The sequence below is a fragment of the Schistocerca cancellata genome, chromosome 4, assembly GCF_023864275.1.
Source record: "Schistocerca cancellata isolate TAMUIC-IGC-003103 chromosome 4, iqSchCanc2.1, whole genome shotgun sequence".
Classification (NCBI taxonomy): Eukaryota; Metazoa; Arthropoda; class Insecta; order Orthoptera; family Acrididae; genus Schistocerca; species Schistocerca cancellata.
Genome location: NC_064629.1, coordinates 7881323 through 7907578, shown reverse-complemented (window position 1 = coordinate 7907578; position 26256 = coordinate 7881323). Strand labels below are relative to the sequence as shown.

The following is a 26256-nucleotide window of genomic DNA, read 5'->3' as shown; positions in this document are numbered from 1 at the left end:
ATTCGTCACCGCCTATTGTTGTGTAGGAGTGTAGAGTTCCAAATTTGATTTGTAACCACGAATGTATTCCTTAGTCGTCTCCTCTCGTCCCGCAGACGTTTGTCGTGCTTGCGCTGTCATATGGACCACGACCCGAGCGGCAGCGAGCGGCAGTCGGGCAAAGTCGGGACAAGTCGGGACGGGCACAGGGACAGGGATAGGAATGGTGCGAATGCACTGCAAACTACGCAGACACCTGGTGTGAGGCGAGGCGAGGCGAGGCGAGGAAGCCCACATCGCTACCAGTGGCGCCCTCCAGCACGACACTGCCACTCCCCGCACAGGCCCTCCGCTGAACACCAGGGACAAGATGCGTCCTCCGCTAGTGACGAAGGCTGCACGCGCCCAGCGAATGACAGGGGGTGCAACGAGCAGCAGTGCGTCTCACACACGCGGCGGTGCGCCCGCCATTTCGGCCGTAGCCCTGCTGGGACGCCGGGCGCGCCTCCCCGCGCCGTCCTCGAGGAACTGGCGGTTGCGGAAGGAAGCGCTTTCGTCAAATGCGGCCGAAAACTAACATTTTGTGTGATGGGAGAAAAGCCGAACGCGAATTCTGCCGTGCTCCTACATTAGATGAGCGCCAACGGCCATACCATGATGAATACACCGGTTCTCGTCCGATCACCGAAGTTAAGCATCATCGAGCCGGCTAGTACATGGATGGGTGGCCGCCTGGGAAACCCGGGTGCTGTTGGCTCCCTTCCATTTGTTTTTTTGTTATGTCGCCAGCCCAATTTTCAAACTACCTTTCTGTTGTGACAAAGATGCTTCCTTAAGCCTTTTAAACTACTGTAATGGTACGAAAATGCAGTAATTAACTCAGTTTGAGGGAGAATGTGCTAACCAAGTTTGCCAAGAAGACTTTGAAAACGACAAAACAGTACGAATCGACAGGTGATTTCTGAAATACGTCACCGCCTATTGTTGTGTAGGAGTGTAGAGTTCCAAATTTGATTTGTAACCACGAATGTATTCCTTAGTCGTCTCGTCTCGTCTCGTCCCGCAGACGTTTGTCGTGCTTGCGCTGTCATATGGACCACGACCCGAGCGGCAGCGAGCGGCAGTCGAGCAAAGTCGGGACAAGTCGGGACGGGGACAGGGACAGGGATAGGAATGGTGCGAATGCACTGCAAACTACGCAGACACCTGGTGTGAGGCGAGGCGAGGCGAGGCGAGGCGAGGAAGCCCACATCGCTACCAGTGGGCCCTCCAGCACGACACTGCCACACCCCGCACAGGCCCTCCGCTGAACACCAGGGACAAGATGCGTCCTCCGCTAGTGTCGAAGGCTGCACGCGCCCAGCGAATGACAGGGGGTGCAACGAGCAGCAGTGCGTCTCACACACGCGGCGGTGCGCCCGCCAATTCGGCCGTCACTCTGCTGGGACGCCGGGCGCGCCTCCCCGCGCCGTCCTCGAGGAACTGGCGGTTGCGGAAGGAAGCGCTTTCGTCAAATGCGGCCGAAAACTAACATTTTGTGTGTTGGGAGAAAAGCCGAACGCGAATTCTGCCGTGCTCCTACATTAGATGTGCGCGAACGGCCATACCATGATGAATACACCGGTTCTCGTCCGATCACCGAAGTTAAGCAACATCGGGCCCGGCTAGTACTTGGATGGGTGACCGCCTGGGAAACCCGGGTGCTGTTGGCTCCCTTCCTGTTTTTTTTTTGTTATGTCGCCAGCCCAATTTTCAAACTACCTTTCTGTTGTGACAAAGATGCTTCCTTAAGCCTTTTAAACTACTGTAATGGTGCGAAAATGCAGTAATTAACTCAGTTTGAGGGAGAATGTGCTAACCAAGTTTGCCAAGAAGACTTTGAAAACGACAAAACAGTACGAATCGGCAGGTGATTTCTGAAATACGTCACCGCCTATTGTTGTGTAGGAGTGTAGAGTTCCAAATTTGATTTGTAACCACGAATTTATTCCTTAGTCATCTCGTCTCGTCTCGTCCCGCAGACGTTTGTCGTGCTTGCGCTGTCATATGGACCACGACCCGAGCGGCAGCGAGCGGCAGTCGAGCAAAGTCGGGACAAGTCGGGACGGGGACAGGGACAGGGATAGGAATGGTGCGAATGCACTGCAAACAACGCAGACACCTGGTGTGAGGCGAGGCGAGGCGAGGCGAGGCGAGGAAGCCCACATCGCTACCAGTGGGCCCTCCAGCACGACACTGCCACACCCCGCACAGGCCCTCCGCTGAACACCAGAGACAAGATGCGTCCTCCGCTAGTGTCGAAGGCTGCACGCGCCCAGCGAATGACAGGGGGTGCAACGAGCAGCAGTGCGTCTCACACACGCGGCGGTGCGCCCGCCAATTCGGCCGTCACTCTGCTGGGACGCCGGGCGCGCCTCCCCGCGCCGTCCTCGAGGAACTGGCGGTTGCGGAAGGAAGCGCTTTCGTCAAATGCGGCCGAAAACTAACATTTTGTGTGTTGGGAGAAAAGCCGAACGCGAATTCTGCCGTGCTCCTACGTTGGATGTGCGCCAACGGCCATACCATGATGAATACACCGGTTCTCGTCCGATCACCGAAGTTAAGCAACATCGGGCCCGGCTAGTACTTGGATGGGTGACCGCCTGGGAAACCAGGGTGCTGTTGGCTCCCTTCCTGTTTTTTGTTTTGTTATGTCGCCAGCCCAATTTTCAAACTACCTTTCTGTTGTGACAAAGATGCTTCCTTAAGCCTTTTAAACTACTGTAATGGTGCGAAAATGCAGTAATTAACTCAGTTTGAGGGAGAATGTGCTAACCAAGTTTGCGAAGAAGACTTTGAAAACGACAAAACAGTACGAATCGGCAGGTGATTTCTGAAATACGTCACCGCCTATTGTTGTGTAGGAGTGTAGAGTTCCAAATTTGATTTGTAACCACGAATTTATTCCTTAGTCGTCTCGTCTCGTCTCGTCTCGTCTCGTCCCGCAGACGTTTGTCGTGCTTGCGCTGTCATATGGACCACGACCCGAGCGGCAGCGAGCGGCAGTCGAGCAAAGTCGGGACAAGTCGGGACGGGGACAGGGACAGGGATAGGAATGGTGCGAATGCAGTGCAAACTACGCAGACACCTGATGTGAGGCGAGGTGAGGCGAGGCAAGGAAGCCCACATCGCTACCAGTGGGCCCTCCAGCACGACACTGCCACACCCCACACAGGCCCTCCGCTGAACACCAGGGACAAGATGCGTCCTCCGCTAGTGTCGAAGGCTGCACGCGCCCAGCGAATGACAGGGGGTGCAACGAGCAGCAGTGCGTCTCACACACGCGGCGGTGCGCCCGCCAATTCTGCCATCACTCTGCTGGGACGCCGGGCGCGCCTCCCCGCGCCGTCCTCGAGGAACTGGCGGTTGCGGAAGGAAGCGCTTTCGTCAAATGCGGCCGAAAACTAACATTTTGTGTGTTGGGAGAAAAGCCGAACGCGAATTCTGCCATGCTCCTACATTGGATGTGCGCCAACGGCCATACCATGATGAATACACCGGTTCTCGTCCGATCACCGAAGTTAAGCATCATCGGGCCCGGCTTGTACTTGGCTGGCTGCCCGCCTGGCAACACCTCGGTGCCGAGCGAGCAGTGTTTTCCTTGTGCGACTTGGCCGGCGGCGCCTCGCGTGTCGTCTGCTTACTTTGCCACGTGGCTTTCTTTCTACTGAACTGTAAGTAATGGATATTCTTTACGATGATAGTGAGGAGCGACAGAACAATATTCAGTGCGAATTCGATCGTTCCGTCGAGAAACCCTCGGCTTTTGAGGTTCATCGTTGGTTAATTGATGATTTGTTGTTGTCTACTAATGACGTACTCGGTATTCAGTTCGATACGTTTTTAAATTCTGTGTTCTTAAAACTCAAATCTTCCGATCTGTGTGATGCTGTAGTTTCTGTTAATGACGGTGTTCGCAAATTTCGACACCTTAACGGAAATATTAGTAATGTCACTGTGTCTCACGCTGGTTTTGGTCTTCGACATATACGGATATTTAACCTTCCGTTTGAAATTCGTAATGACACCATTTCTCGTCACTTGCGGCCATATGGCACTGTTTTATCTGTCGTGAAAGAGAAATGGTCGTCTGCGTATATATTTCAAGTCGAGAACGGTGTGCGCAGTGTTAAGTTGGTGGTTAGGCAGCATATTCCGTCTTTTATTTTGGTCAACGGTCACCGTGCGTTTGTCACGTACAGTGGCCAGCCACAAACTTGCTCCTTTTGTAATGGTGTCGGACATTATCGGCAGGATTGTCCGAAGCGAAAACGGCCTGTTCAACTACCACTCGAGGGCGATTTGCTAGGAGTTATTTTTGCTTCCGTCGCCGCAACGGTCTTGGGTTCCGCCCCCCCCCCCCCCCCCCCCCGCGCCCGCGCGGCGTGCGGCAGATGTTAATCTTGCTGCCGCCGCGGAAGCGATGGATGTGTCTGCTGATCATACTGTCTCTGCTGTTGCGACTACCGGCCAGGAATCTTTGTCCGCGGTTTCGGAAAACGTGCCTGCTGTTGTTCAACCGGTTGTGGGTGCTGTTGTGTCGGAGACAGTCTCTGACTCCGTGCCGCAGTCGGTAACTGATGTTGTTTCGCGCCCTATTTCGGACTCTGTTGCACCTACTGTGTCGCAGGCGGAGCCATCTCCTTCTGTGGCTGCGCCCGTCGTTGCACCCTCTGACGTTTCTGAGCCTCTTCCTGTTGCGGAATCACGCGATGTTTTTGTGGAACCAAAACCGCAGCGGGATGAAGCTCGTTCTCGAAGTTCCAGTAGGCAACGCTTTCGCAGTGCAAGTAGCTCCCCTTCCTACGACAGGGGTTTAACGCGAGGTGACCGTAGTCCGTCCCCAGTAGGGCGCCCCCCCGCCTCTTCTTGGACGTCGCAACGCCGCGCCGGGCGGCGCGACCTCGACGTGGAGCTACGGCCGCCTCAGGCTGCCGGCTCCGGGCGTCAGCCGCCGCGCAAACAACAACAACAACAGCAGCGTGCCTCCTCTCGCCACGCACAGTCAGCTGATCTGAGTGTTGCAGCGCAGCAACGTGCCGTTGCTGTTCGCCATCTACGGACTGTGTTAAGTCAACCCGCCTCTGTAGATGTGCCTGTTTTAGCGCCAGACACGGTTTCGGCTGTGACTGCGGCATCTCTGTCGACTAAACGGAAGGCAGAGGATGTACACCGTCGTCGCGCTGGTCCTTCTGTTCAAGACCGCGTGTCGGTGCCTTCTTCCGACGTGGAGATGTCCGTTAAGGATTCTATGTCGGTCGCTTCTGGCGTGACGGCTACTGCCACCCTGCCGCCCCTCTTCCCCTTCGAGCCTTCGGAGTGGGCGACGGATGTTGTGGAGGGTGGGGAGACGTAGTGTGTGTCCTGTGTGCCCCCTCCTCTGTCGCGCACCTGCACATCCCGTGTTTTATGTGTGTTTTACTTTTGTGTGTGTCTTTTAATTGTGTGAGTCTATGACTTACGATTTTAGCCAGTGGAATGTTGTCACCATTAATCTTAACAAATTGAGTCACCCGTGTAAGATACTGGCTTTTAAGGACTTTTTACGTGATCACCACTGCCATGTTGTGTTTTTACAAGAGGTGACGCGTGATGCCCTTGTCTTTTTACACGATTTTAGTGACTTTACTGTTATTGACAATGTTTTACCGGATCACAGTACAGGAACTGCCATTTTAGTACGTTCTGACCTCGCTATTTCAAATGTTGCTATTTTACCTAATGGTCGTGCCGTTAGTTGCACTATACTGGGCGTTGTATTTGTTAACGTCTATGCTCCGTCTGGGAACGATAAGCCGGCGAGGGCTGTTTTTTATGGGCAGGAATTGTGTGCGCTGTTACACCGGAATGTGGATGCTTTAGTTGTAGGCGGCGATTTTAATTGCGTTTTAGATGTGGTTGATCAGGTGCCTCGTCCTAACATTTGTCGCGAGCTCGGCGACTTGGTTCGCAGTTTTCAGCTCGTTGATACGTGGCGTGTTTTAAACCCTGATGTTACGCATTTTACTCATTTTTATCCCACGGGGCACAGCCGCCTGGACAGAATTTACGTTTCTGCCCCGCTTTCTGCCCGTATTTGCCGCACGGAAATGTTTCCCGTGCTGTTTTCTGATCATTCCGGTTACCTTTGTCAGCTTTTATTGCCTAGATTTTGTGTTCCCAGGCGAAAGAATTTGTGGAAATTTAATTGTGCATTATTGAACGACGACCATTTTGTGACGTGTTTTACCAATCTGTGGCAGAAATTGCTCGGGACCAAGCGAGGTGACTGTAGTGTGCTGGAGTGGTGGGTCGGGGAGGCCAAGCCGGTGATCAGGCGGTTTTTAATGGATTTTAGCCGCGAGGCGGCTCGGTGGCGTCGCGCTACCGCCCGCTTCCATCAGGCGTGTTTACAAGACCTCGCGCTGCGCGTGACGTCACAGCCTGCCTTGCTGCCCGCTTTTAAGCAATTCCAGCGTAAGCTTCTCGCTGATTTGCGTGCTGTTAGTGACGGTGTCGTCGTCCGCAGCCAGCCTGCGGGGGTGGTGGATGGCGAACCTTTGTCGCTTTATCATCTGAACAGGGAACGGAGGCGGCGCGCCCGTCTGCACATCGGTACCTGGAAACAGTGCGACGGTAGACGGACTACTGTCCAGTCCGACATAGAGCGGGATGTTTTTACTCATTTTAGTTCCCTTTTCCGTGCGCTGGATGTTGACTGTAATGCGTTGCGGGATTTTTTACAAGTTATACCTCATGTTTTAACTCGTACGGATAGGATGCATTTGAATGCTGCTTATGTACCTGACGACCTGTACGATGCTATCCGACGAAGCCCTAAAAGTAAATCGCCTGGTCCCGACGGCATTCCTGCTGAATTTTATCTGAAATTTTATGATCTTTTATGTGATGTTTTTGTGGCCCTTTTAAATGAAATTCGGGATGGTGCTGTTATCCCTGCTGCGTTTGAGGAGGGGGTCGTGACATTGGTTCCCAAATCGACTGCGACGCCCTGCATTGACGCTGTTCGGCCGATCACTTTACTGAACGCCGACTTTAAGATTGTGACGCGCTGCGTGGCTCAACGCCTTAAAGTTGTTTTACCGTCGGTCCTCAGTGATAGTCAATCATGTGCTGTGCAGGGTCGAAACATTTTTGATGCCGTCCTCGCTTATCGCGACTGTATCGGTTTTGTTAAAAGTGCGAGACTGCCGACAGCTGCCATCTTCTTAATTGATTTCAAAAATGCTTTCGACCGCATTAGCCATGTGTACCTCCGCCAGGTTCTTGTGCGGATGGGCTTCGGTTTTAAGTTTACGACTGTGGTAAAGCATCTTTTACAAAATGCGACGTCACGTGTTAGTGTCAATGGCCACTTGACGCCAGCTTTCCGTGTTGGGCGCTCGGTGCGGCAGGGGTGTCCCCTTTCAATGGCCCTTTTTTCTGTAGCTTTAGATCCGTTGCTGCGAATTATCGGCCGCGACTGCCGTGGCATTCAGATAGGGACGCACCGCCTCATTTGCAAGGCGTACGCCGACGATCTTGGCGTTTTTCTTGGCCATTCTGATGACGTTGACACTCTATATGGTGCACTGCAACGCTTTGAAAACGCTACAGGTGCCATTGTCAACCCAACTAAGACTGTTTGTTTGCCACTTACACCCCGCGCACGGTCCATACAGCGGAGCTGGTTTTGTGTCCGCGAACAGCACAAAGTCCTGGGCGTGCTTTTTTCTTCTCATCCACAACGGATGGAAGCGCTCAATTGGCGGTCTACGCTCCATAAGGTGCGCGCCGTTGCCAAGATCTATGCGGCTCGCACGTTGGCGCTTCGTGACAAGGTGGCCTTGATCAATACTAACATTCTGGCCAGGGTGTGGTACCTCGCACAGGTCCTTCCACTGCCTCGGCAGTTGGAACGTGCCCTCAAGCAGGCGGTGTATTGGTTTTTATGGCGAGGTGACATTTTTAAAGTCTCGTATGACACCTGTACTCTAAGCCCGACAGATGGTGGTTTGGGTCTCGTAGATCTTCGAGCGAAGTGCTCTGCTCTCCTTTGGAAACGGACCACCGTTGTTATGGAGAGGGCCCCGAACGGTACCACTGCGGCGGTCTTTAGTATGTATCGTCCTCTATCAGTGGAGGCGCCGGTGAATGTCTCGCACATTCCCTTTTTTCTTAACTATGTGCGTCGCTACTATATGGACAACAGCTACCTCGCGCTCTGTGACGTTCCCAGCCTTCGAGTCTGCGACGTCGTTTCTGCTTTCCGTGGATCACCTGTGCGTTGTAAGTGGGAGTATCGGCTACCGTGGTATAATTGGGTCGCGGTATGGAAAAATCTTGCCAGCCATGTTCTTCCTCCCTCTGTACACGCCGTGTGGTACAAGGTTGTGCATCGTACCTTCCCTACAAATTCGAAGCTCCATTCCATCAACCTCATCTCGTCTGGAGCTTGCGACTTGTGTGATGCGGAAGATACACTTGAACACCGTTTTGTGTGTGGACATTTTTGCAGTGTTTGGGATGCCGCCAGAGATATGATTCGCCTAATCAATCGAGTGGATACGCGTTCAGTCTTGCCGACCGACGCTTTAATTCCTCAATGCGTCGCCTACCCGAATACAAAGAAGAATGCTACGGTGTGGCTCCTGGGTCATACCGTTTTTGCAATGTTTCACCTGAAATTGACTACTGAATTGGACTTTCTTACCTATTTATGGACTCAGCATGAACAAACTGAAGCTTTGCCTGGCTATCGTGCTACTTTTGCAAATTTTTTGAAGGTTGCACTTGCTCATGCCTTTTCCAGGATGTCGGTGGATGCTTAACATGTTTATGACGGTTTGGTATACTATTCTATTTTGACCGCTCAAGCTGTGTTTTTCAAGGAACGAACATTTATGGAAATCCGTGTACTCAGAGGAACTCTTTTTTTTTTCTTATTTGTGTATTTTTTATTTCCGGTACAGTTTACCTTTTTCTTGATTCTGATTTCTTATGCTGTGGACATCGGCACTTTTATTTAAGAGCACTGGTTTTCTCCTGTAGGTCTCCCATGTGACGGCAGTAATATTTTCAATTTTTAACTAGTATTACCGCGCAGTGACTTTCATTTTTTTTCCTTTTCGTTTCACTTGTTCGTCTGATGGACTTTACTCCTCAGTTTTACTGGTATGGAACTTTCCCGGTAATAGTGACACTAAGGAAGTGGTTTTTTTTCTACTGGATGTTGTTTCCCTGGCGGAGTCATTGCGTCCATGTAGAAGATTGCTGGATTATGGATTTTTTTTGCTCTTGCCGCTTTTTCCCGACGGACGTCGACCATTTTAAGGACACCAACGGGGGATACTGATTTTTTCGTCCGTTCGTCGTGGGACATGGAGTCAACAGCACCTTTATAGCTCATGAAGCTCGCCAATAGAAGGCATTTTGTGGAGAGCGACACGGCCGGGCTATAAGGGGAGACGGGAGGCCCGAAAAAAAAAAAAAAAAGGTGCTGTTGGCTCCCTTCCTTTTGTTTTTTTGTTATGTCGCCAGCCCAATTTTCAAACTACCTTTCTGTTGTGACAAAGATGCTTCCTTAAGCCTTTTAAACTACTGTAATGGTACGAAAATGCAGTAATTAACTCAGTTTGAGGGAGAATGGGCTAACCAAGTTTGCCAAGAAGACTTTGAAAACGACAAAACAGTACGAATCGGCAGGTGATTTCTGAAATACGTCACCGCCTATTGTTGTGTAGGAGTGTAGAGTTCCAAATTTGATTTGTAACCACGAATGTATTCCTTAGCCGTCTCGTCTCGTCCCGCAGACGTTTGTCGAGCTTGCGCTGTCATATGGACCACGACCCGAGCGGCAGCGAGCGGCAGTCGAGCAAAGTTGGTACAAGTCGGGACGGGGACAGGGACAGGGATAGGAATGGTGCGAATGCACTGCAAACTACGCAGACACCTGGTGTGAGGCGAGGCGAGGCGAGGCGAGGAAGCCCACATCGCTACCAGTGGCGCCCTCCAGCACGACACTGCCACACCCCGCACAGGCCCTCCGCTGAACACCAGGGACAAGATGCGTCCTCCGCTAGTGTCGAAGGCTGCACGCGCCCAGCGAATGACAGGGGGTGCAACGAGCAGCAGTGCGTCTCACACACGCGGCGGTGCGCCCGCCAATTCGGCCGTCGCTCTGCTGGGACGCCGGGCGCGCCTCCCCGCGCCGTCCTCGAGGAACTGGCGGTTGCGGAAGGAAGCGCTTTCGTCAAATGCGGCCGAAAACTAACATTTTGTGTGTTGGGAGAAAAGCCGAACGCGAATTCTGCCGTGCTCCTACATTAGATGAGAGCCAACGGCCATACCATGATGAATACACCGGTTCTCGTCCCATCACCGAAGTTAAGCATTATCGGGCCCGGCTACTACTTGGATGGGTGACCGCCTGGGAAACCCGGGTGCTGTTGGCTCCCTTCCTTTTGTTTTTTTGTTATGTCGCCAGCCCAATTTTCAAACTACCTTTCTGTTGTGACAAAGATGCTTCCTTAAGCCTTTTAAACTACTGTAATGGTACGAAAATGCAGTAATTAACCCAGTTTGAGGGAGAATGTGCTAACCAAGTTTGCCAAGAAGACTTTGAAAACGACAAAACAGTACGAATCGGCAGGTGATTTCTGAAATACGTCACCGCCTATTGTTGTGTAGGAGTGTAGAGTTCCAAATTTGATTTGTAACCACGAAAGTATTTCTTAGTCGTCTCGTCTCGTCCCGTAGACGTTTGTCGTGCTTGCGCTGTCATATGGACCACGACCCGAGCGGCAGCGAGCGGCAGTCAAGCAAATTCGGGACAAGTCGGGACGGGGACAGGGACAGGGATAGGAATGGTGCGAATGCACTGCAAACTACGCAGACACCTGGTGTGAGGCGAGGCGAGGCGAGGCGAGGAAGCCCACATCGCTACCAGTGGCGCCTTCCAGCACGACACTGCCACACCCCGCACAGGCCCTCCGCTGAACACCAGGGACAAGATGCGTCCTCCGCTAGTGTCGAAGGCTGCACGCGCCCAGCGAATGACAGGGGGTGCAACGAGCAGCAGTGCGTCTCACACACGCGGCGGTGCGCCCGCCAATTCGGCCGTCGCTCTGCTGGGACGCCGGGCGCGCCTCCCCGCGCCGTCCTCGAGGAACTGGCGGTTGCGGAAGGAAGCGCTTTCGTCAAATGCGGCCGAAAACTAACATTTTGTGTGTTGGGAGAAAAGCCGAACGCGAATTCTGCCGTGCTCCTACATTAGATGAGCGCCAACGGCCATACCATGATGAATACACCGGTTCTCGTCCGATCACCGAAGTTAAGCATCATCGGGCCCGGCTAGTACTTGGATGGGTGACCGCCTGGGAAACCCGGGTGCTGTTGGCTCCCTTCCTTTTGTTTTTTTGTTATGTCGCCAGCCCAATTTTCCAACTACCTTTCTGTTGTGACAAAGATGCTTCCTTAAGCCTTTTAAACTACTGTAATGGTACGAAAATGCAGTAATTAACTCAGTTTGAGGGAGAATTTGCTAACCAAGTTTGCCAAGAAGACTTTGAAAACGACAAAACAGTACGAATCGGCAGGTGATTTCTGAAATACGTCACCGCCTATTGTTGTGTAGGAGTGTAGACTTCCAAATTTGATTTGTAACCACGAAAGTATTTCTTAGTCGTCTCGTCTCGTCCCGTAGACGTTTGTCGTGCTTGCGCTGTCATATGGACCACGACCCGAGCGGCAGCGAGCGGCAGTCAAGCAAATTCGGGACAAGTCGGGACGGGGACAGGGACAGGGTTAGGAATGGTGCGAATGCACTGCAAACTACGCAGACACCTGGTGTGAGGCGAGGCGAGACGAGGCGAGGAAGCCCACATCGCTACCAGTGGCGCCTTCCAGCACGACACTGCCACACCCCGCACAGGCCCTCCGCTGAACACCAGGGACAAGATGCGTCCTCCGCTAGTGTCGAAGGCTGCACGCGCCCAGCGAATGACAGGGGGTGCAACGAGCAGCAGAGCGTCTCACACACGCGGCGGTGCGCCCGCCAATTCGGCCGTCGCTCTGCTGGGACGCCGGGCGCGCCTCCCCGCGCCGTCCTCGAGGAACTGGCGGTTGCGGAAGGAAGCGCTTTCGTCAAATGCGGCCGAAAACTAACATTTTGTGTGTTGGGAGAAAAGCCGAACGCGAATTCTGCCGTGCTCCTACATTAGATGAGCGCCAACGGCCATACCATGATGAATACACCGGTTCTCGTCCGATCACCGAAGTTAAGCATCATCGGGCCCGGCTAGTACTTGGATGGGTGACCGCCTGGGAAACACGGGTGCTGTTGGCTCCCTTCCTTTTGTTTTTTTGTTATGTCGCCAGCCCAATTTTCAAACTACCTTTCTGTTGTGACAAAGATGCTTCCTTAAGCCTTTTAAACTACTGTAATGGTACGAAAATGCAGTAATTAACTCAGTTTGAGGGAGAATTTGCTAACCAAGTTTGCCAAGAAGACTTTGAAAACGACAAAACAGTACGAATCGGCAGGTGATTTCTGAAATACGTCACCGCCTATTGTTGTGTAGGAGTGTAGAGTTCCAAATTTGATTTGTAACCACGGATTTATTCCTTTGTCGTCTCGTCTCGTCTCGTCTCGTCCCACAGACGGTTGTCGTGCTTGCGCTGTCATATGGACCACGACCCGAGCGGCAGCGAGCGGCAGTCGAGCAAAGTCGGGACAAGTCGGGACGGGGACAGGGACAGGGATAGGAATGGTGCGAATGCACTGCAAACTACGCAGACACCTGGTGTGAGGCGAGGCGAGGCGAGGCGAGGCGAGGAAGCCCACATCGCTACCAGTGGCGCCCTCCAGCACGACACTGCCACACCCCGCACAGGCCCTCCGCTGAACACCAGGGACAAGATGCGTCCTCCGCTAGTGTCGAAGGCTGCACGCGCCCAGCGAATGACAGGGGGTGCAACGAGCAGCAGTGCGTCTCACACACGCGGCGGTGCGCCCGCCAATTCGGCCGTCGCTCTGCTGGGACGCCGGGCGCGCCTCCCCGCGCCGTCCTCGAGGAACTGGCGGTTGCGGAAGGAAGCGCTTTCGTCAAATGCGGCCGAAAACTAACATTTTGTGTGTTGGGAGAAAAGCCGAACGCGAATTCTGCCGTGCTCCTACATTAGATGAGCGCCAACGGCCATACCATGATGAATACACCGGTTCTCGTCCGATCACCGAAGTTAAGCATCATCGGGTCCGGCTAGTACTTGGATGGGTGACCGCCTGGGAAACCCGGGTGCTGTTGGCTCCCTTCCTTTTGTTTTTTTGTTATGTCGCCAGCCCAATTTTCCAACTACCTTTCTGTTGTGACAAAGATGCTTCCTTAAGCCTTTTAAACTACTGTAATGGTACGAAAATGCAGTAATTAACTCAGTTTGAGGGAGAATTTGCTAACCAAGTTTGCCAAGAAGACTTTGAAAACGACAAAACAGTACGAATCGGCAGGTGATTTCTGAAATACGTCACCGCCTATTGTTGTGTAGGAGTGTAGAGTTCCAAATTTGATTTGTAACCACGAATGTATTCCTTAGTCGTCTCGTCTCGTCCCGCAGACGTTTGTCGTGCTTGCGCTGTCATATGGACCACGACCCGAGCGGCAGCGAGCGGCAGTCGAGCAAAGTCGGGACAAGTCGGGACGGGGACAGGGACAGGGATAGGAATGGTGCGAATGCACTGCAAACTACGCAGACACCTGGTGTGAGGCGAGGCGAGGCGAGGCGAGGAAGCCCACATCGCTACCAGTGGCGCCCTCCAGCACGACACTGCCACACCCCGCACAGGCCCTCCGCTGAACACCAGGGACCAGATGCGTCCTCCGCTAGTGTCGAAGGCTGCACGCGCCCAGCGAATGACAGGGGGTGCAGCGAGCAGCAGTGCGTCTCACACACGCGGCGGTGCGCCCGCCAATTCGGCCGTCGCTCTGCTGGGACGCCGGGCGCGCCTCCCCGCGCCGTCCTCGAGGAACTGGCGGTTGTGGAAGGAAGCGCTTTCGTCAAATGCGGCCGAAAACTAACATTTTGTGTGTTGGGAGAAAAGCCGAACGCGAATTCTGCCGTGCTCCTACATTAGATGAGCGCCAACGGCCATACCATGATGAATACACCGGTTCTCGTCCGATCACCGAAGTTAAGCATCATCGGGCCCGGCTAGTACTTGGATGGGTGACCGCCTGGGAAACCCGGGTGCTGTTGGCTCCCTTCCTTTTGTTTTTTTGTTATGTCGACAGCCCAATTTTCAAACTACCTTTCTGTTGTGACAAAAATGCTTCCTTAAGCCTTTTAAACTACTGTAATGGTACGAAAATGCAGTAATTAACTCAGTTTGAGGGAGAATGTGCTAACCAAGTTTGCCAAGAAGACTTTGAAAACGACAAAACAGTACGAATCGGCAGGTGATTTCTGAAATACGTCACCGCCTATTGTTGTGTAGGAGTGTAGAGTTCCAAATTTGATTTGTAACCACGAATGTAGTCCTTAGACGTCTCGTCTCGTCCCGCAGACGTTTGTCGTGCTTGCGCTGTCATATGGACCACGACCCGAGCGGCAGCGAGCGGCAGTCGAGCAAAGTCGGGACTAGTCGGGACGGGGACAGGGACAGGGATAGGAATGGTGCGAATGCACTGCAAACTACGCAGACACCTGGTGTGAGGCGAGGCGAGGCGAGGCGAGGAAGCCCACATCGCTACCAGTGGCGCCCTCCAGCACGACACTGCCACACCCCGCACAGGCCCTCCGCTGAACACCAGGGACAAGATGCGTCCTCCGCTAGTGTCGAAGGCTGCACGCACCCAGCGAATGACAGGGGGTGCAACGAGCAGCAGTGCGTCTCACACACGCGGCGGTGCGCCCGCCAATTCGGCCGTCGCTCTGCTGGGACGCCGGGCGCGCCTCCCCGCGCCGTCCTCGAGGAACTGGCGGTTGCGGAAGGAAGCGCTTTCGTCAAATGCGGCCGAAAACTAACATTTTGTGTGTTGGGAGAAAAGCCGAACGCGAATTCTGCCGTGCTCCTACATTAGATGAGCGCCAACGGCCATACCATGATGAATACACCGGTTCTCGTCCGATCACCGAAAATAAACATAATCGGGCCCGGCTAGTACTTGGATGGGTGACCGCCTGGGAAACCCGGGTGCTGTTGGCTCCCTTCCTTTTGTTTTTTTGTTATGTCGCCAGCCCAATTTTCAAACTACCTTTCTGTTGTGACAAAGATGCTTCCTTAAGCCTTTTAAACTACTGTAATGGTACGAAAATGCAGTAAATAACTCAGTTTGAGGGAGAATGTGCTAACCAAGTTTGCCAAGAAGACTTTGAAAACGACAAAACAGTACGAATCGGCAGGTGATTTCTGAAATACGTCACCGCCTATTGTTGTGTAGGAGTGTAGAGTTCCAAATTTGATTTGTAACCACGAATTTATTCCTTAGACGTCTCGTCTCGTCCCGCAGACGTTTGTCGTGCTTGCGCTGTCATATGGACCACGACCCGATCGGCAGCGAGCGGCAGTCGAGCAAAGTCGGGACAAGTCGGGACGGGGACAGGGACAGGGATAGGAATGGTGCGAATGCACTGCAAACTACGCAGACACCTGGTGTGAGGCGAGGCGAGGCGAGGCGAGGCGAGGAAGCCCACATCGCTACCAGTGGCGCCCTCCAGCACGACACTGCCACACCCCGCACAGGCCCTCCGCTGAACACCAGGGACAAGATGCGTCCTCCGCTAGTGTCGAAGGCTGCACGCGCCCAGCGAATGACAGGGGGTGCAACGAGCAGCAGTGCGTCTCACACACGCGGCGGTGCGCCCGCCAATTCGGCCGTCGCTCTGCTGGGACGCCGGGCGCGCCTCCCCGCGCCGTCCTCGAGGAACTGGCGGTTGCGGAAGGAAGCGCTTTCGTCAAATGCGGCCGAAAACTAACATTTTGTGTGTTGGGAGAAAAGCCGAACACGAATTCTGCCGTGCTCCTACATTAGATGAGCGCCAACGGCCATACCATGATGAATACACCGGTTCTCGTCCGATCACCGAAGTTAAGCATCATCGGGCCCGGCTAGTACATGGATGGGTGACTGCCTGGGAAACCCGGGTGCTGTTGGCTCCCTTCCTTTTGTTTTTTTGTTATGTCGCCAGCCCAATTTTCAAACTACCTTTCTGTTGTGACAAAGATGGTTCCTTAAGCCTTTTAAACTACTGTAATGGTACGAAAATGCAGTAATTAACTCAGTTTGAGGGAGAATGTGCTAACCAAGTTTGCCAAGAAGACTTTGAAAACGACAAAACAGTACGAATCGGCAGATGATTTCTGAAATACGTCACCGCCTATTGTTGTGTAGGAGTGTAGAGTTCCAAATTTGATTTGTAACCACGAATGTATTCCTTAGTCGTCTCGTCTCGTCTCGTCCCGCAGACGTTTGTCGTGCTTGCGCTGTCATATGGACCACGACCCGAGCGGCAGCGAGCGGCAGTCGAGCAAAGTCGGGACAAGTCGGGACGGGGACAGGGACAGGGATAGGAATGGTGCGAATGCACTGCAAACTACGCAGACACCTGGTGTGAGGCGAGGCGAGGCGAGGCGAGGAAGCCCACATCGCTACCAGTGGCGCCCTCCAGCACGACACTGCCACACCCCGCACAGGCCCTCCGCTGAACACCAGGGACAAGATGCGTCCGGCGCTAGTGTCGAAGGCTGCACGCGCCCAGCGAATGACAGGGGGTGCAACGAGCAGCAGTGCGTCTCACACACGCGGCGGTGCGCCCGCCAATTCGGCCGTCGCTCTGCTGGGACGCCGGGCGCGCCTCCTTGCGCCGTCCTCGAGGAACTGGTGGTTGCGGAAGGAAGCGCTTTCGTCAAATGCGGCCGAAAACTAACATTTTGTGTGTTGGGAGAAAAGCCGAACGCGAATTCTGCCGTGCTCCTACATTAGATGAGCGCCAACGGCCATACCATGATGAATACACCGGTTCTCGTCCGATCACCGAAGTTAAGCATCATCGGGCCCGGCTAGTACTTGGATGGGTGACCGCCTGGGAAACCCGGGTGCTGTTGGCTCCCTTCCTTTTGTTTTTTTGTTATGTCGCCAGCCCAATTTTCAAACTACGTTTCTGTTGTGACAAAGATGCTTCATTAAGCCTTTTAAACCACTGTAATGGTACGAAAATGCAGTAATTAACTCAGTTTGAGGGAGAATGTGCTAACCAAGTTTGCCAAGAAGACTTTGAAAACGACAAAACAGTACGAATCGGCAGGTGATTTCTGAAATACGTCACCGCCTATTGTTGTGTAGGAGTGTAGAGTTCCAAATTTGATATGTAACCACGAAAGTACTTCTTAGTCGTCTCGTCTCGTCCCGTAGACGTTTGTCGTGCTTGCGCTGTCATATGGACCACGACCCGAGCGGCAGCGAGCGGCAGTCGAGCAAAGTCGGGACAAGTCGGGACGGGGACAGGGACAGGGATAGGAATGGTGCGAATGCACTGCAAACTACGCAGACACCTGGTGTGAGGCGAGGCGAGGAAGCCCACATCGCTACCAGTGGCGCCCTCCAGCACGACACTGCCACACCCCGCGCAGGCCGTCCGCTGAACACCAGGGACAAGATGCGTCCTCCGCTAGTGTCGAAGGCTGCACGCGCCCAGCGAATGACAGGGGGTGCAACGAGCAGCAGTGCGTCTCACACACGCGGCGGTGCGCCCGCCAATTCGGCCGTCGCTCTGCTGGGACGCCGGGCGCGCCTCCCCGCGCCGTCCTCGAGGAACTGGCGGTTGCGGAAGGAAGCGCTTTCGTCAAATGCGGCCGAAGACTAACATTTTGTGTGTTGGGAGAAAAGCCGAACGCGAATTCTGCCGTGCTCCTACTTTAGATGAGCGCCAACGGCCATACCATGATGAATACACCGGTTCTCGTCCTATCACCGAAGTTAAGCATCATCGGGCCCGGCTAGTACTTGGATGGGTGACCGCCTGGGAAACCCGGGTGCTGTTGGCTCCCTTCCTTTTGTTTTTTTGTTATGTCGCCAGCCCAATTTTCAAACTACCTTTCTGTTGTGACGAAGATGCTTCCTTAAGCCTTTTAAACTACTGTAATGGTACGAAAATGCAGTAATTAACTCAGTTTGAGGGAGAATGTGCTAACCAAGTTTGCCAAGAAGACTTTGAAAACGACAAAACAGTACGAATCGGCAGGTGATTTCTGAAATACGTCACCGCCTATTGTTGTGTAGGAGTGTAGAGTTCCAAATTTGATTTGTAACCACGAATGTAGTCCTTAGACGTCTCGTCTCGTCCCGCAGACGTTTGTCGTGCTTGCGCTGTCATATGGACCACGACCCGAGCGGCAGCGAGCGGCAGTCGAGCAAAGTCGGGACTAGTCGGGACGGGGACAGGGACAGGGATAGGAATGGTGCGAATGCACTGCAAACTACGCAGACACCTGGTGTGAGGCGAGGCGAGGCGAGGCGAGGAAGCCCACATCGCTACCAGTGGCGCCCTCCAGCACGACACTGCCACACCCCGCACAGGCCCTCCGCTGAACACCAGGGACAAGATGCGTCCTCCGCTAGTGTCGAAGGCTGCACGCACCCAGCGAATGACAGGGGGTGCAACGAGCAGCAGTGCGTCTCACACACGCGGCGGTGCGCCCGCCAATTCGGCCGTCGCTCTGCTGGGACGCCGGGCGCGCCTCCCCGCGCCGTCCTCGAGGAACTGGCGGTTGCGGAAGGAAGCGCTTTCGTCAAATGCGGCCGAAAACTAACATTTTGTGTGTTGGGAGAAAAGCCGAACGCGAATTCTGCCGTGCTCCTACATTAGATGAGCGCCAACGGCCATACCATGATGAATACACCGGTTCTCGTCCGATCACCGAAAATAAACATCATCGGGCCCGGCTAGTACTTGGATGGGTGACCGCCTGGGAAACCCGGGTGCTGTTGGCTCCCTTCCTGTTTTTTTTTGTTATGTCGCCAGCCCAATTTTCAAACTACCTTTCTGTTGTGACAAAGATGCTTCCTTAAGCCTTTTAAACTACTGTAATGGTACGAAAATGCAGTAATTAACTCAGTCTGAGGGAGAATCTGCTAACCAAGTTTGCCAAGAAGACTTTGAAAACGACAAAACAGTACGAATCGGCAGATGATTTCTGAAATACGTCACCGCCTATTGTTGTGTAGGAGTGTAGAGTTCCAAATTTGATTTGTAACCACGAATTTATTCCTTAGTCGTCTCGTCTCGTCTCGTCTCGTCTCGTCCCGCAGACGTTTGTCGTGCTTGCGCTGTCATATGGACCACGACCCGAGCGGCAGCGAGCGGCAGTCGAGCAAAGTCGGGACAAGTCGGGACGGGGACAGGGACTGGGATAGGAATGGTGCGAATGCACTGCAAACAACGCAGACACCTGGTGTGAGGCGAGGCGAGGCGAGGCGAGACGAGGAAGCCCACATCGCTACCAGTGGCGCCCTCCAGCACGACACTGCCACACCCCGCACAGGCCCTCCGCTGAACACCAGGGACAAGATGCGTCCTCCGCTAGTGTCGAAGGCTGCACGCGCCCAGCGAATGACAGGGGGTGCAACGAGCAGCAGTGCGTCTCACACACGCGGCGGTGCGCCCGCCAATTCGGCCGTCGCTCTGCTGGGACGCCGGGCGCGCCTCCCCGCGCCGTCCTCGAGGAACTGGCGGTTGCGGAAGGAAGCGCTTTCGTCAAATGCGGCCGAAAACTAACATTTTGTGTGTTGGGAGAAAAGCCGAACGCGAATTCTGCCGTGCTCCTACATTAGATGAGCTCCAACGGCCATACCATGATGAATACACCGGTTCTCGTCCGATCACCGAAGTTAAGCTTCATCGGGCCCGGCTAGTACTTGGATGGGTGACCGCCTGGGAAACCCGGGTGCTGTTGGCTCCCTTCCTTTTGTTTTTTTGTTATGTCGCCAGCCCAATTTTCAAACTACGTTTCTGTTGTGACAAAGATGCTTCATTAAGCCTTTTAAACCACTGTAATGGTACGAAAATGCAGTAATTAACTCAGTTTGAGGGAGAATGTGCTAACCAAGTTTGCCAAGAAGACTTTTAAAACGACAAAACAGTACGAATCGGCAGGTGATTTCTGAAATACGTCACCGCCTATTGTTGTGTAGGAGTGTAGAGTTCCAAATTTGATTTGTAACCACGAATGTATTCCTTAGACGTCTCGTCTCGTCCCGCAGACGTTTGTCGTGCTTGCGCTGTCATATGGACCACGACCCGAGCGGCAGCGAGCGGCAGTCGAGCAAAGTCGGGACAAATCGGGACGGGGCAGGGACAGGGATAGGAATGGTGCGAATGCACTGCAAACTACGCAGACACCTAATGTGAGGCAGGGCGAGGCGAGGCGAGGAAGCCCACATCGCTACCAGTGGCGCCCTCCAGCACGACACTGCCACACCCCGCACAGGCCCTCCGCTGAACACCAGGGACAAGATGCGTCCTCCGCTAGTGTCGAAGGCTGCACGCGCCCAGCGAATGACAGGGGGTGCAACGAGCAGCAGTGCGTCTCACACACGCGGCGGTGCGCCCGCCAATTCGGCCGTCACTCTGCTGGGACGCCGGGCGCGCCTCCCCGCGCCGTCCTCGAGGAACTGGCGGTTGCGGAAGGAAGCGCTTCTGTCAAATGCGGCCGAAAACTAACATTTTGTGTGTTGGGAGAAAAGCCGAACGCGAATTCTGCCGTGCCCCTACATTAGATGAGCGCCAACGGCCATACCATGATGAATACACCGGTTCTCGTCCGATCACCGAAGTTAAGCATCATCGGGCCCGGCTAGTACTTGGATGGGTGACCGCCTGGGAAACCCGGGTGCTGTTGGCTCCCTTCCTGTTTTTTTTTGTTATGTCGCCAGCCCAATTTTCAAACTACCTTTCTGTTGTGACAAAGATGCTTCCTTAAGCCTTTTAAACTACTGTAATGGTACGAAAATGCAGTAATTAACTCAGTTTGAGGGAGAATGTGCTAACCAAGTTTGCCAAGAAGACTTTGAAAACGACAAAACAGTACGAATCGGCAGATGATTTCTGAAATACGTCACCGCCTATTGTTGTGTAGGAGTGTAGAGTTCCAAATTTGATTTGTAACCACGAATTTATTCCTTAGTCGTCTCGTCTCGTCTCGTCTCGTCTCGTCCCGCAGACGTTTGTCGTGCTTGCGCTGTCATATGGACCACGACCCGAGCGGCAGCGAGCGGCAGTCGAGCAAAGTCGGGACTAGTCGGGACGGGGACAGGGACAGGGATAGGAATGGTGCGAATGCACTGCAAACTACGCAGACACCTGGTGTGAGGCGAGGCGAGGCGAGGCGAGGAAGCCCACATCGCTACCAGTGGGCCCTCCAGCACGACACTGCCATACCCCGCACAGGCCCTCCGCTGAACACCAGGGACCAGATGCGTCCTCCGCTAGTGTCGAAGGCTGCACGCGCCCAGCGAATGACAGGGGGTGCAACGAGCAGCAGTGCGTCTCACACACGCGGCGGTGCGCCCGCCAATTCGGCCGTCACTCTGCTGGGACGCCGGGCGCGCCTCCCCGCGCCGTCCTCGAGGAACTGGCGGTTGCGGAAGGAAGCGCTTTCGTCAAATGCGGCCGAAAACTAACATTTTGTGTGTTGGGAGAAAAGCCGAACGCGAATTCTGCCGTGCTCCTACATTAGATGAGCGCCAACGGCCATACCATGATGAATACACCGGTTCTCGTCCGATCACCGAAGTTAAGCATCATCGGGCTCGGCTAGTACTTGGATGGGTGACCGCCTGGGAAACCCGGGTGCTGTTGGCTCCCTTCCTGTTTTTTTTTGTTATGTCGCCAGACCAATTTTCAAACTACCTTTCTGTTGTGACAAAGATGCTTCCTTAAGCCTTTTAAACTACTGTAATGGTACGAAAATGCAGTAATTAACTCAGTTTGAGGGAGAATCTGCTAACCAAGTTTGCCAAGAAGACTTTGAAAACGACAAAACAGTACGAATCGGCAGATGATTTCTGAAATACGTCACCGCCTATTGTTGTGTAGGAGTGTAGAGTTCCAAATTTGATTTGTAACCACGAATGTATTCCTTAGTCGTCTCGTCTCGTCTCGTCCCGCAGACGTTTGTCGTGCTTGCGCTGTCATATGGACCACGACCCGAGCGGCAGCGAGCGGCAGTCGAGCAAAGTCGGGACAAGTCGGGACGGGGACAGGGACAGGGATAGGAATGGTGCGAATGCACTGCAAACTACGCAGACACCTGGTGTGAGGCGAGGCGAGGCGAGGCGAGGAAGCCCACATCGCTACCAGTGGCGCCCTCCAGCACGACACTGCCACACCCCGCACAGGCCCTCCGCTGAACACCAGGGACAAGATGCGTCCTCCGCTAGTGTCGAAGGCTGCACGCGCCCAGCGAATGACAGGGGGTGCAACGAGCAGCAGTGCGTCTCACACACGCGGCGGTGCGCCCGCCAATTCGGCCGTCGCTCTGCTGGGACGCCGGGCGCGCCTTCCCGCGCCGTCCTCGAGGAACTGGCGGTTGCGGAAGGAAGCGCTTTCGTCAAATGCGGCCGAAAACTAACATTTTGTGTGTTGGGAGAAAAGCCGAACGCGAATTCTGCCGTGCTCCTACATTAGATGAGCGCCGACGGCCATACCATGATGAATACACCGGTTCTCGTCCGATCACCGAAGTTAAGCATCATCGGGCCCGGCTAGTACTTGGATGGGTGACCGCCTGGGAAACCCGGGTGCTGTTGGCTCCCTTCCTTTTTTTTTTTGTTATGTCGCCAGCCCAATTTTCAAACTACCTTTCTGTTGTGACAAAGTTGCTTCCTTAAGCCTTTTAAACTACTGTAATGGTACGAAAATGCAGTAATTAACTCAGTTTGAGGGAGAATGTGCTAACCAAGTTTGCCAAGAAGACTTTGAAAACGACAAAACAGTACGAATCGGCAGGTGATTTCTGAAATACGTCACCGCCAATTGTTGTGTAGGAATGTAGAGTTCCAAATTTGATTTGTAACCACGAATGTATTCCTTAGTCGTCTCGTCTCGTCTCGTCCCGCAGACGTTTGTCGTGCTTGCGCTGTCATATGGACCACGACCCGAGCGGCAGCGAGCGGCAGTCGAGCAAAGTCGGGACAAGTCGGGACGGGGACAGGGACAGGGATAGGAATGGTGCGAATGCACTGCAAACTACGCAGACACCTGGTGTGAGGCGAGGCGAGGCGAGGCGAGACGAGGAAGCCCACATCGCTACCAGTGGCGCCCACCAGCACGACACTGCCACACCCCCCACAGGCCCTCCGCTGAACACCAGGGACAAGATGCGTCCTCCGCTAGTGTCGAAGGCTGCACGCGCCCAGCGAATGACAGGGGGTGCAACGAGCAGCAGTGCGTCTCACACACGCGGCGGTGCGCCCGCCAATTCGGCCGTCGCTCTGCTGGGACGCCGGGCGCGCCTCCCCGCGCCGTCCTCGAGGAACTGGTGGTTGCGGAAGGAAGCGCTTTCGTCAAATGCGGCCGAAAACTAACATTTTGTGTGTTGGGAGAAAAGCCGAACGCGAATTCTGCCGTGCTCCTACATTAGATGAGCGCCAACGGCCATACCATGATGAATACACCGGTTCTCGTCCGATCACCGAAGTTAAGCATCATCGGGCCCGGCTAGTACTTGGATGGGTGACCGCCTGGGAAACCCGGGTGCTGTTGGCTCCCTTCCTTTTGTTTTTTTGTTATGTCGCCAGCCCAATTTTCAAACTACGTTTCTGTTGTGACAAAGATGCTTCATTAAGCCTTTTAAACTACTGTAATGGTACGAAAATGCAGTAATTAACTCAGTTTGAGGGAGAATGTGCTAACCAAGTTTGCCAAGAAGACTTTGAAAACGACAAAACAGTACGAATCGGCAGGTGATTTCTGAAATACGTCACCGCCTATTGTTGTGTAGGGGTGTAGAGTTCCAAATTTGATTTGTAACCACGAAAGTATTTCTTAGTCGTCTCGTCTCGTCCCGTAGACGTTTGTCGTGCTTGCGCTGTCATATGGACCACGACCCGAGCGGCAGCGAGCGGCAGTCGAGCAAAGTCGGGACAAGTCGGGACGGGGACAGGGACAGGGATAGGAATGGTGCGAATGCACTGCAAACTACGCAGACACCTGGTGTGAGGCGAGGCGAGGCGAGGCGAGACGAGGAAGCCCACATCGCTACCAGTGGCGCCCACCAGCACGACACTGCCACACCCCCCACAGGCCCTCCGCTGAACACCAGGGACAAGATGCGTCCTCCGCTAGTGTCGAAGGCTGCACGCGCCCAGCGAATGACAGGGGGTGCAACGAGCAGCAGTGCGTCTCACACACGCGGCGGTGCGCCCGCCAATTCGGCCGTCGCTCTGCTGGGACGCCGGGCGCGCCTCCCCGCGCCGTCCTCGAGGAACTGGCGGTTGCGGAAGGAAGCGCTTTCGTTAAATGCGGCCGAAAACTAACATTTTGTGTGTTGGGAGAAAAGCCGAACGCGAATTCTGCCGTGCTCCTACATTAGATGAGCGCCAACGGCCATACCATGATGAATACACCGGTTCTCGTCCGATCACCGAAGTTAACCATCATCGGGCCCGGGTAGTACTTGGATGGGTGACCGCCTGGGAAACCCGGGTGCTGTTGGCTCCCTTCCTTTCGTTTTTTTGTTATGTCGCCAGCCCAATTTTCAAACTACCTTTCTGTTGTGACAAAGATGCTTCCTTAAGCCTTTTAAACTACTGTAATGGTACGAAAATGCAGTAATTAACTCAGTTTGAGGGAGAATGTGCTAACCAAGTTTGCCAAGAAGACTTTGAAAACGACAAAACAGTACGAATCGGCAGGTGATTTCTGAAATACGTCACCGCCTATTGTTGTGTAGGAGTGTAGAGTTCCAAATTTGATTTGTAACCACGAATGTATTCCTTAGTCGTCTCGTCTCGTCCCGTAGACGTTTGTCGTGGTTGCGCTGTCATATGGACCACGACCCGAGCGGCAGCGAGCGGCAGTCGAGCAAAGTCGGGACAAGTCGGGACGGGGACAGGGACAGGGATAGGAATGGTGCGAATGCACTGCAAACTACGCAGACACCTGGTGTGAGGCGAGGCGAGGCGAGGCGAGGAAGCCCACATCGCTACCAGTGGGCCCTCCAGCACGACACTGCCACACCCCGCACAGGCCCTCCGCTGAACACCAGGGACAAGATGCGTCCTCCGCTAGTGTCGAAGGCTGCACGCGCCCAGCGAATGACAGGGGGTGCAACGAGCAGCAGTGCGTCTCACACACGCGGCGGTGCGCCCGCCAATTCGGCCGTCACTCTGCTGGGACGCCGGGCGCGCCTCCCCGCGCCGTCCTCGAGGAACTGGCGGTTGCGGAAGGAAGCGCTTCTGTCAAATGCGGCCGAAAACTAACATTTTGTGTGTTGGGAGAAAAGCCGAACGCGAATTCTGCCGTGCCCCTACATTAGATGAGCGCCAACGGCCATACCATGATGAATACACCGGTTCTCGTCCGATCACCGAAGTTAAGCATCATCGGGCCCTGCTAGTACTTGGATGGGTGACCGCCTGGGAAACCCGGGTGCTGTTGGCTCCCTTCCTGTTTTTTTTTGTTATGTCGCCAGCCCAATTTTCAAACTACCTTTCTGTTGTGACAAAGATGCTTCCTTAAGCCTTTTAAACTACTGTAATGGTACGAAAATGCAGTAATTAACTCAGTTTGAGGGAGAATGTGCTAACCAAGTTTGCCAAGAAGACTTTGAAAACGACAAAACAGTACGAATCGGCAGATGATTTCTGAAATACGTCACCGCCTATTGTTGTGTAGGAGTGTAGAGTTCCAAATTTGATTTGTAACCACGAATTTATTCCTTAGTCGTCTCGTCTCGTCTCGTCTCGTCTCGTCCCGCAGACGTTTGTCGTGCTTGCGCTGTCATATGGACCACGACCCGAGCGGCAGCGAGCGGCAGTCGAGCAAAGTCGGGACAAGTCGGGACGGGGACAGGGACAGGGATAGGAATGGTGCGAATGCACTGCAAACTACGCAGACACCTGGTGTGAGGCGAGGCGAGGCGAGGCGAGGAAGCCCACATCGCTACCAGTGGCGCCCTCCAGCACGTCACTGCCACACCCCGCACAGGCCCTCCGCTGAACACCAGGGACAAGATGCGTCCTCCGCTAGTGTCGAAGGCTGCACGCG

The 26256-nt window shown here is 54.0% G+C and overlaps 1 protein-coding gene, 20 non-coding genes and 1 pseudogene across 21 annotated transcripts; all 22 read left to right on the top strand.

Moving 5' to 3' along the window:
• Positions 1-618: 618 nt before the first annotated feature.
• Positions 619-736, top strand: LOC126185417 (5S ribosomal RNA). The gene has a single exon (XR_007537172.1). It is a non-coding gene; the product is annotated as a 5S ribosomal RNA (ribosomal RNA).
• Positions 737-1572: 836 nt separating this feature from the next.
• On the top strand, positions 1573-1691 carry LOC126185273 (5S ribosomal RNA). Its single transcript, XR_007537035.1, has one exon. It is a non-coding gene; the product is annotated as a 5S ribosomal RNA (ribosomal RNA).
• Positions 1692-2527: 836 nt separating this feature from the next.
• Positions 2528-2646, top strand: LOC126186617 (5S ribosomal RNA). The gene has a single exon (XR_007537681.1). It is a non-coding gene; the product is annotated as a 5S ribosomal RNA (ribosomal RNA).
• An 842-nt stretch (positions 2647-3488) lies between these two features.
• On the top strand, positions 3489-3606 carry LOC126185702 (5S ribosomal RNA; annotated as a pseudogene).
• An 835-nt stretch (positions 3607-4441) lies between these two features.
• LOC126183252 (uncharacterized) lies at positions 4442-5374 on the top strand. The gene has a single exon (XM_049925068.1). It carries the CDS (start codon positions 4442-4444, stop codon positions 5372-5374), a length of 933 nt encoding a protein of 310 aa, XP_049781025.1.
• Positions 5375-10332: 4958 nt separating this feature from the next.
• Positions 10333-10451, top strand: LOC126185403 (5S ribosomal RNA). Its single transcript, XR_007537159.1, has one exon. It is a non-coding gene; the product is annotated as a 5S ribosomal RNA (ribosomal RNA).
• An 827-nt stretch (positions 10452-11278) lies between these two features.
• LOC126186035 (5S ribosomal RNA) lies at positions 11279-11397 on the top strand. The gene has a single exon (XR_007537242.1). It is a non-coding gene; the product is annotated as a 5S ribosomal RNA (ribosomal RNA).
• An 827-nt stretch (positions 11398-12224) lies between these two features.
• LOC126186356 (5S ribosomal RNA) lies at positions 12225-12343 on the top strand. The gene has a single exon (XR_007537453.1). It is a non-coding gene; the product is annotated as a 5S ribosomal RNA (ribosomal RNA).
• An 842-nt stretch (positions 12344-13185) lies between these two features.
• LOC126186391 (5S ribosomal RNA) lies at positions 13186-13304 on the top strand. The gene has a single exon (XR_007537486.1). It is a non-coding gene; the product is annotated as a 5S ribosomal RNA (ribosomal RNA).
• Positions 13305-14131: 827 nt separating this feature from the next.
• LOC126186024 (5S ribosomal RNA) lies at positions 14132-14250 on the top strand. Its single transcript, XR_007537241.1, has one exon. It is a non-coding gene; the product is annotated as a 5S ribosomal RNA (ribosomal RNA).
• An 827-nt stretch (positions 14251-15077) lies between these two features.
• LOC126185352 (5S ribosomal RNA) lies at positions 15078-15196 on the top strand. Its single transcript, XR_007537112.1, has one exon. It is a non-coding gene; the product is annotated as a 5S ribosomal RNA (ribosomal RNA).
• An 832-nt stretch (positions 15197-16028) lies between these two features.
• Positions 16029-16147, top strand: LOC126186636 (5S ribosomal RNA). Its single transcript, XR_007537700.1, has one exon. It is a non-coding gene; the product is annotated as a 5S ribosomal RNA (ribosomal RNA).
• An 832-nt stretch (positions 16148-16979) lies between these two features.
• Positions 16980-17098, top strand: LOC126186013 (5S ribosomal RNA). The gene has a single exon (XR_007537240.1). It is a non-coding gene; the product is annotated as a 5S ribosomal RNA (ribosomal RNA).
• Positions 17099-17915: 817 nt separating this feature from the next.
• On the top strand, positions 17916-18034 carry LOC126185238 (5S ribosomal RNA). The gene has a single exon (XR_007537000.1). It is a non-coding gene; the product is annotated as a 5S ribosomal RNA (ribosomal RNA).
• Positions 18035-18861: 827 nt separating this feature from the next.
• Positions 18862-18980, top strand: LOC126185284 (5S ribosomal RNA). The gene has a single exon (XR_007537045.1). It is a non-coding gene; the product is annotated as a 5S ribosomal RNA (ribosomal RNA).
• An 846-nt stretch (positions 18981-19826) lies between these two features.
• Positions 19827-19945, top strand: LOC126186518 (5S ribosomal RNA). Its single transcript, XR_007537608.1, has one exon. It is a non-coding gene; the product is annotated as a 5S ribosomal RNA (ribosomal RNA).
• Positions 19946-20771: 826 nt separating this feature from the next.
• On the top strand, positions 20772-20890 carry LOC126186001 (5S ribosomal RNA). Its single transcript, XR_007537239.1, has one exon. It is a non-coding gene; the product is annotated as a 5S ribosomal RNA (ribosomal RNA).
• An 840-nt stretch (positions 20891-21730) lies between these two features.
• On the top strand, positions 21731-21849 carry LOC126186301 (5S ribosomal RNA). The gene has a single exon (XR_007537399.1). It is a non-coding gene; the product is annotated as a 5S ribosomal RNA (ribosomal RNA).
• An 831-nt stretch (positions 21850-22680) lies between these two features.
• Positions 22681-22799, top strand: LOC126186260 (5S ribosomal RNA). Its single transcript, XR_007537361.1, has one exon. It is a non-coding gene; the product is annotated as a 5S ribosomal RNA (ribosomal RNA).
• An 836-nt stretch (positions 22800-23635) lies between these two features.
• On the top strand, positions 23636-23754 carry LOC126185990 (5S ribosomal RNA). Its single transcript, XR_007537238.1, has one exon. It is a non-coding gene; the product is annotated as a 5S ribosomal RNA (ribosomal RNA).
• An 832-nt stretch (positions 23755-24586) lies between these two features.
• Positions 24587-24705, top strand: LOC126186265 (5S ribosomal RNA). The gene has a single exon (XR_007537366.1). It is a non-coding gene; the product is annotated as a 5S ribosomal RNA (ribosomal RNA).
• An 826-nt stretch (positions 24706-25531) lies between these two features.
• On the top strand, positions 25532-25650 carry LOC126186508 (5S ribosomal RNA). Its single transcript, XR_007537599.1, has one exon. It is a non-coding gene; the product is annotated as a 5S ribosomal RNA (ribosomal RNA).
• Positions 25651-26256: the final 606 nt, after the last annotated feature.